This window comes from Triticum urartu, chromosome 4A (genome assembly GCF_056163025.1).
Source record: "Triticum urartu cultivar PI428250 chromosome 4A, HENAU_Tu73, whole genome shotgun sequence".
Lineage (NCBI taxonomy): Eukaryota > Viridiplantae > Streptophyta > Magnoliopsida > Poales > Poaceae > Triticum > Triticum urartu.
This window is the reverse complement of record NC_141876.1, coordinates 31,503,808-31,512,544: the sequence shown is the minus strand read 5'-3', so window position 1 is coordinate 31,512,544 and position 8,737 is coordinate 31,503,808. Positions and strand designations below refer to the sequence as shown.

The 8,737-nt window shown below is 47.7% G+C and overlaps 1 protein-coding gene across 1 annotated transcript; it reads right to left on the bottom strand.

Moving 5' to 3' along the window:
- Nucleotides 1-2,416: 2,416 nt before the first annotated feature.
- LOC125550412 (actin-1) lies at nt 2,417-4,942 on the bottom strand. The gene is made up of 5 exons (XM_048713403.2): nt 4,789-4,942; nt 4,157-4,222; nt 3,666-4,059; nt 2,796-3,409; nt 2,417-2,704 (listed from the first exon to the last, which is right to left on the bottom strand). Exons 2-5 carry the CDS (start codon nt 4,214-4,216, stop codon nt 2,639-2,641), a joined length of 1,134 nt encoding a protein of 377 aa, XP_048569360.1. The 5' UTR covers nt 4,217-4,222; nt 4,789-4,942; the 3' UTR covers nt 2,417-2,638.
- Between the last annotated feature and the right edge of the window lie 3,795 nt (nt 4,943-8,737).

Sequence of the window (8,737 nt, the reverse complement as noted above, 5' to 3'; positions counted from 1 at the left end):
CACATGTGCTTCTATTTTGAGTGTTGTTGTGTTATTATGTGTAAAATACTTTCGCAAAGTATGATTATTGCATGCCTGTATTATTTTATTACTGGCCTCTCACTTTTGCTCGAGGACAAGCAAGGTCTAAGTTCGGTAGAGCTGGTACGTGCATTTTGCATCACATTTTCAGAGGATAAATACTCTACTTTTATGTCATTTCAATTATTAGCGATTAGCAAGCAAGTTGAAGTGATAGTCACAAAAATTATCTGAGATGTACAGTTTAAACGAGGATAAAATGAGTGTAAAAGCCAGTCATCAACACCCCCGAGGTTAAACCTCGATGGTTCTCGATCAAGCAACATTGAACTCGACATTTAAACCGAAATAACGAGAAGATTTTGGTTCACTTACGATTGATAATGCCTAGATCGTAAGCAAGGTCTAAGCTTAGAGGAGCTGATGTGTGCATTTTGCATCACATTTTCAGAAGATAAATACTCTACTTTTATGCCATTTCAATTATTACTGATTAGTGGGCAAGTTGAAGTGATAATCGTAGAAAATATCTGAGATGTCCAATTTAAACAAGGATAAAAATGAGAGTAAAAATCATTCATCACCATTCCCAAGGTTAAACCTCGAGCGTTCTCGAGAGCAACGTTGATGATAAGGAACTCGACGTTTAAACCGAAATAACAAAAAGATATTGGTTCACTTACGATCAATAAGGCCTAGATATCTAAGATGTCCAATTTAAACAAGGATAAAAATGAGTGTAAAAACCACTCATCACCATTTCCAAGGTTAAACCTCGATCGATCTAGAGAGCAACATTGATGATAAGGAACTCGACGTTTAAATCAAAATACCAAAAAGATATTGGTTCACTTAATAACGCCTAGATATCTAAGACGTCCAATTTAAACAACGATAAAAAATGAGTGTAAAAAGCACTCATCACCATTCCCAAGGTTAAACCTCAATCGTTCTCGAGAGCAACATTGATGATAAGGAACTCGACATTTAAACCGAAATAACAAAAAGATATTGGTTCATTTACGATCAATAACGCCTAGATAGTCTGCCGCTTCTTTCACCTGAAAACTTAGCATGGCTAGACCAGAGGCAAGGTTATTATGCAAGCTTTGTTAGGCCAAGATGGTTAGAACAAAGTATTCATTATAGAAGCATGAATAAAATAGTAAATTAGTATCATTTTATTTCATCTACCTAACACTTCCTTGTCGGAAACAGTTGAAATAACTTGGTATGAAAAACTTATATTAGGAGCATGAGAGCATGTCAAAGAAAAAACATAGCGTTCGAGTATCTCATTAACACCTACAAGTATCGTTAGATCAAGACTCTTCAAGGCATGGTCAATGCATTTGCTCCAGGGTGATGCCTCGCATGCCATGTAGGATCATGTGTCAGGAGAAGTAGGTTCGGACGGGGAAGCAGGATCCTCTGCAGGAGGCGGATGCTTGGAGAAAAAAAGTGTGATCTGATGTAAAAAGCTGAAAAAAATTGAAGTGGAGAATAGAGATGTATGTGTGTACTAGTCTTTATTTTCTATTCTTTGATGATGCCCACTAGTGGCAGCAGCATTGAGAAGAGAAAAAATCAATGTAGATACCCTCAAACTACTTTTTCTCATGAGGCATATGTACCCACCATAGTTAATGCCCTCAGTGCCGCTTCTTTCATTATTTGTCTGAAACTTTCTATCTCGGTAACGACCAAGACCATGTCAAAAAAATGATATATGCAAACTGAGGATTTGTCAGGCCGGCAAACTCATCCACATTGGACCAGATCAGGTCTTTTAAGCGATAGCATACCTGTCAAAGCCATGACAGCAGACAGAATCATCCCAATTGGCGCCAACCTGTGAGATTCCAAATATCCTAATAAACTAGCAACAGATGCAAATCATGCCATCACATTCAAATGGTCCCGTTCTCCCCCTCGCATCTTGCTGGAAGAAAAGAGAAGAGATTCCACTTTTTACAGGAATGTCTCGTACGGCACTAAGCGAGGCAGCAAAGCGTAATCATGTACCACCATGCGCTGCTAAAGCCTGAGCAATAGAATTCTTTGCCATGAACATTCCAGCACATCGGACCAAGAAAGGAAGGCATCAGATCAGATCAGGTAGGGTTCATCATAGAACCCACCGTCGATTGTGCAAAGGCCACACTACACAGCAGATCACTCACCATTTCAAACAGATTACGATGGAAAGCTAAATAGCAGAGCATTTGGGTGTAGGGGCCAAATGAACCGGACAAGAAATGAGCAAGAGAATCCATTCATGTGACAACACCATGTAGGATCAAGAGACTTCATATTATTCATTTAACAAGATTGAGGTGACACATGACAAAATCAGAACACCATCCGTATTTCTCTAGTAGCCTCACCAGGCATCTGATTAAATTTGATTGAATAAACCGAACATATGTGTCCAAAATCACAAGTGAGAAGCACAAGTAGGAATAGATATTACAGTCTTTGAATAGGAGAAAACGGTAACCGATAGGCCAGCCGAAAACTTTGTCCACGCTAACAAAGAAACAGCAACAAAATAGAGAGACGAAGCAGGAGGGTCGCGATAAAGGCCCTCTTGGCTTTCTTTCTTGGGTCCGAAGAATTAGAAGCATTTCCTGTGCACAATGGATGGGCCAGACTCGTCGTACTCAGCCTTTGCAATCCACATCTGCAAGCGCAACAACAAGCAACACTGTAAGCAAAGCAACCAAAATCCATGAATGAAATGAATGAAGTACGATGCTGCAATGTTTATATACCTGCTGGAAGGTGCTGAGAGATGCCAAGATGGATCCTCCGATCCAGACACTGTACTTCCTTTCAGGAGGAGCAACAACCTTGATCTTCATGCTGCTAGGAGCCAAGGCAGTGATCTCCTTGCTCATCCTATCAGCGATTCCAGTGAACATAGTGGTACCACCACTAAGAACAATGTTGCCGTACAGATCCTTCCTAATATCCACGTCGCACTTCATGATGGAGTTGTAGGTAGTCTCATGAATACCTGCAGCTTCCATCCCAATGAAGGATGGCTGGAAGAGAACCTCAGGACAACGGAAACGCTCAGAACCAATGGTGATAACCTGCCCATCAGGCAGCTCATAGCTCTTCTCCACAGAAGAGCTGGTCTTGGAAGTCTCCATTTCCTGGTCGTAGTCCAGGGCAATGTAGGACAGCTTCTCCTTCACGTCCCTCACAATTTCCCGCTCAGCAGTGGTGGTGAATGAGTAACCACGCTCAGTCAGGATCTTCATGAGGTGATCGGTGAGATCACGCCCAGCCAAGTCGAGACGAAGGATAGCATGGGGGAGAGCATATCCTTCGTAGATGGGGACAGTGTGGCTGACACCATCTCCAGAGTCCAGCACGATACCTGACAAGTTCAAGAGGGCACATTGAGTTATTGATAAATGAAAAAAATACTTGTTACATTGACAGTGTATGAGGTGATGACAATTAACTGCCTATCAGGTTTGGTTGACAAATATTAACCAGATGTCACAGAACAAAACTAGTGCTACCACAAAACGATTTGAGAAATTTTACAGATTAACCTCATCTACATGTGAGCATGCTAAATTCCAGGGTTCCTGATTCAAAAGACCAGAGTTGGATATAGATGAGCTCACCTGTGGTACGACCACTGGCGTACAGCGAGAGGACGGCCTGGATGGCGACGTACATAGCAGGGGTGTTGAAGGTCTCGAACATGATCTGTGTCATCTTCTCACGATTGGCCTTGGGGTTGAGCGGCGCCTCAGTGAGAAGGACAGGGTGCTCCTCTGGGGCGACACGGAGCTCGTTGTAGAAGGTGTGATGCCAGATCTTCTCCATGTCGTCCCAGTTGCTGACGATACCGTGCTCGATGGGGTACTTGAGAGTCAAGATACCCCTCTTGGACTGCGCCTCGTCACCAACGTAGGCGTCCTTCTGCCCCATCCCGACCATGACACCGGTGTGGCGTGGGCGGCCCACGATGCTGGGGAAGACGGCCCTGGGAGCATCATCTCCAGCGAACCCAGCCTGCAAACACCACCACCACGAGTGTTATGTTACAACGAGCACTGCGGCATTTCCCTGAACCAAAGATGCAAGACGCTTGCACAATGCGGTGGCTTACCTTGACCATACCGGTACCATTGTCGCAGACGAGGGGCTGGATGTCCTCGGCGTCGGCCATTTCTACCTACAGCAAAAGCTCGCACAAAGCTACAGTTATTGCACATCGATCGATCGATCAATCAAAGGAGAATCTACGCAATCTAGCAGTGAAGGGTGCCGGGTAAATAAATGCAGAGATTAAAATATTTTTTCTCCGTCGAAGAAACAGTGCGAAAATTCTTTCTAGCAGCATGATGGGACTATCAATCAATTCACGAGGAACCCTGTAACTCCGCAACTTAATACTACTATAAGAACAATTAATAACGAAACAGAGAGAGAATGGTTCTCCGGCGCCGCGGCGCAGATCGGGGCGCTCCGGCGCCCGAAACGGCCCAGATCGCGGGCCGCAGCAGATCTGCATTCCCGCGGCGGCATGAATGAACAGCAGAAAAATACAGGGGCGGCGCTCCCATTCCGCGAGATCCGGTCGGATCCGCGGCGGGGAGAGGGGGGGCGGGCGCCCGCGAGATCAGATCGATCGGCCTGGTGGCAGGCGCGGGGGAGGGAGGGAGCGCGCAATGCGGGGCGGATCTCATCTGGGAAGGGGAGGAGGAGGAGGAAGAGGAGGAGGGGGCATGAGATGGTTACCGGGAAGGGGGGGACGGGGAGCGGCGGTGGCGGTCCGGTGGCGCGACGGAGGGCGGAGACGGTGGAGGAGGCGGGGGTGAGCGGTAGGGTTGGGGTGGTGGGGTGGGGGGTATGTATAGCGGGGAGGCGGGCGACGGGGCAGGGGACGGCCGCACTCGTCGCCCCGGCTGGCTCTCGCGGCCCCACGACCCGGCTGGCGTTGGTTTTTGTTTTTTCCGGGGAGGGGAGGACGACGTGCGCCCCGGTGCCCGTGGTTGTGCGCCTGTGCGTGCGGACAACTCAGGCTCGCGGCTGGCACTCGTTGTCTTCGGTTGGGTGGTGCGCTGCTGGCCGAATGCGCCAACGTGATTTTTCTTCTCCACATTCTTCTTTTGAGAATTTTCTTCCCCGCATTTGGTACATGATTAGTCATACTTTTTTTTTGGAAAGAATTGGATGGCGAACCAACATGTCGTTGGATGACCAGGAGAACGATGGTATTTTCAGCTCACCAGGACTCAAATTCTAGACTTGACATTTGGTGCTCGTATTATTTCTGGATTTACTTGTTTCAGTCTTCCGACGATGTTGTTCATTGCGAGGAGACATTCCCGTTCACTATGAGGCAAGGGCTATTGCACGTACAACACAGTGAGGGCAACCCATTTGTACTAGGCCCATGTCATACGGAGTTGCCCCCGCTCAGCTTAGTTTTCAGCTTATTTTCTTTTAGCCCATCAAGCATGCTAAGCAACCCAGCACAACTTACGTAACTAGGAAATTGAGATCTACCACTTAAAAAAGGGGAAATGTTGGAGAGCAGCAATTCGATGCCCATACTCATCTGGACCCACGATGAAGAAGGAAAAACTCAAAACAAATACTAAAAAAATTTAAATTCTTTTTACATGGTAGATAATTTGGTGCGTGAGGTGCGCTTCAAATTTCAGATCATTTGGATATCTAAATAACTCTCGGCAAAAAAAGACAATTTTGGGTTGTAAAAAAGTTTATTGCTCATGTATTGTTCTAGCCCTAATTTGTCTTTTTTGTTAAGAGCTACTCGTATGTTCAAATGGTCTGAAATTTCGGACACACCTCACGCACCAAATTATCTATAATCTAAAAAAATAGATTTTTAAAAAGATATGAATTTTTCTTGACTGGGTGTAGATGAGTCTGGGCTCAAAAATGGATATTCAAAAATGTTAGATTTGTTCTAAAAAGCAGAAAATGTGAGATCTTCCCGAAAACAAAATTACAAAAAGTTAGACGGAGATGCAACCCAACAGCCACGCTGCATGCAGCCCTGCTTGCCCATGCCCTTGCCTTATAGCATCTACAACCGAACCCCTCAAACCCGTCTCAAACGCCCGGGCAGGCCGCCCGGTCGATGCCGGTCACGAAATTTGGACCCAGACGGGTGAGGGAGTCCTGGATTGAGGGGTCCTCGGGCATCCGGCCTGTTAGCCATGGGCCGGACTAATGGGCTGTGAAGATACGAAGACCAAGACTGCATCCATGTCCGGACGGGACTCTCCTTGACGTGGAAAGCAAGCTTGGCGACCGGATATGTAGATTCCCTTCTTTGTAATCGACCTTGTGTAACCCTAGATCCTCCCGGTGTCTATATAAACCGGAGGACTTAGTCCAGATAGGATACTCATTATCATAGCCATACAAGTTAGACCTCTAGGGTTTAGCCATTACGATCTCGAGGTAGATCCACTCTTGTAATACTCATATTCATCAATATCAATCAAGCAGGACGTAGGGTATTACCTCCATAGAGAGGGCCCGAACCTGGGTAAACATCGTGTCCCTTGTCTCCTGTTACCATCGACCTTAGACGCACAGTTCGGGACCCCGTACCCGAGATCCGCCGGTTTTGACACCGACATTGGTGCTTTCATTGAGAGTTCCACTGTGCTGTCGCCAAAAGGTTTGATGGTCCCTTCAATCGTCCGTAATGACGTTGTCCAAGGAGAAATTTTCCTCCCGTGGACAGATCTTCGTGTTCGGCGGCTTCGCACTGTAGGCCAATTCGTTTGGTCATCTGGCAGATCGAAAGCCACGCCCCTTACCATCAGGTCAGATTCGGAAGCTTGAACTACGCCGCGGACATCCGTGGAGACTTGATCTTCGCCGGATTCGAGACCGCGGTAGCCGCTCCCTGTTTCCCCGATGATCATGACCTAAATCTGTCATCAGGCCACATTCAGGAGATTGCTCCTGTAACCGCTCTGGCCCTAGATCCGGAGCAGACTGTGCCATCCGAGGACGGGAGGATCAACCCCACCACGGAGGCCATAGATTCCACGGCGTTGGAGCCGCACATAGACCTAACCTCTCAAGACATCTTTGTCACCGGAACTCCAGACTCGTCTCCGGCCGTACGTTCCGAACCACGTGAACCCGCGGACGCCGAAATTGATCATTTATCGATCTTCAAGTTCAGCGCCGCAGACATCTTCCAGCACTCGCCTTTGGGCGATGTGCTAAATCATTAAAGAACCTGTCCTTGGCGGAGGACTCATAGCCGAACTATATCCGGCTCGAACTAGGGGCTGACGATGGAGAATTTTGCTTCCCACCCGCCACCCACTTCATAGCCATGGTCGAGGATTTGACCGAAGAACTTGATTACGACTCCGAAGACATCGACGGTATGGATGACAATGCCGGAGAAGAAGAGGCCCAGAACCCGCCGTTCACCGAACGCTGGACGGCCACTTCCTCGTATGATGTATACATGGTGGATGCACCAAAGGAGAACAGCGGCGAGGACAAAGAAGATCCAGCTGAGGATAAACCTTCTGAAATACAGTCCAAGCGCCAGCAGCAGAGGCGCCACTCTAAGTCACGCCGCAGTAAAGACAGCAACACCGGCACAGGAGAAGATAACACTCCAGAAGGTGCCGAAAACAACGAATACCCCGTCGATACAGCTAATGAACAAGATGAACGAGAAGGAGGGCAGGTTAGCCCCGGTAAACAGGCCACGCATGAAGACTCAGAGGACGGAAGTTATCTTCCGCTTTCCGAAGATGAGGTGAGCCTCGGCACCGACGATTTCATCATGCCTGAGGCTAATCGCCCCCGCAAGGAGCCTGAAAAAGAAGCAGCAGCAGCTTCAAGCTGACCAAGATCTGCTCAATGATAAATGGACGGATGTCCTAGCAGCCGAAGAGTACGGCCTCAAGCACCCAACCAAAAGCTACCCAACACGCAAATTGCTACCTCAGTTTGACGAGGAGGCGCCGAACTACATACCTCCATTGTATAATGCGGCTGACCGACCACCGCATGGTCGAGACAAAATGACAACTCTCGCCGAACACCAGCCAGCCCCACCTCAGCCCACAGGCAGAGGTAAATTAGCCCATGTTCATACATATGACCTCCGGCAAAACCTGAACAATAAAGCAGGACTTACTAGATCAATCTACGGATCGCGAGGGCGTGCCTCGACACGCGATGACGACCACCTATTCGGACGTGACAAACTTAGTCATGTGCAGGCCGAAAACCGCGGACGGACTCAATCAGAGCTACGTCGCGGTACGGGCCGATATAGAGGCGCTGCACACCCTCATTGCTTCACTGATGAGGTCCTGGATCATGAATTCCCAGAAGGGTTCAAACCCGTGAATATAGAATCGTACGATGGAACCACGGACCCTGCGGTGTGGATCGAAGACTTCATTCTCCACATTCATATGGCCTGCGGCGATGACCTCCACGCCATCAAATACCTCCCTTTAAAACTCAAGGGGTCAGCTCGGCACTGGCTCAATAGTCTGCCTGCAAATTCTATTGGCAGCTGGGAGGACATGGAAGAGGCCTTCCTCGATAACTTCCAAGGTACATATGTTCGACCTTCGGACGCTGATGACTTAAGCCATATAGTTCAACAGCCCGGAGAGTCCGCCAGGAAATTCTTGACTAGGTTCTTAACTAAAAAGAACCA

Bases quoted from the DNA above. Each gene is read 5' to 3' on its own strand.
- LOC125550412 (XM_048713403.2), bottom strand. From the start codon at position 4,216: ATGGCCGACGCCGAGGACATCCAGCCCCTCGTCTGCGACAATGGTACC. The intron at 4,060-4,156 runs GTAAGCCACCGC...TGGTGTTTGCAG, and splicing joins ATGGTACCGGTATGGTCAAG to GCTGGGTTCGCTGGAGATGA. The intron at 3,410-3,665 runs GTGAGCTCATCT...TGAACTTGTCAG, and splicing joins CGCCAGTGGTCGTACCACAG to GTATCGTGCTGGACTCTGGA.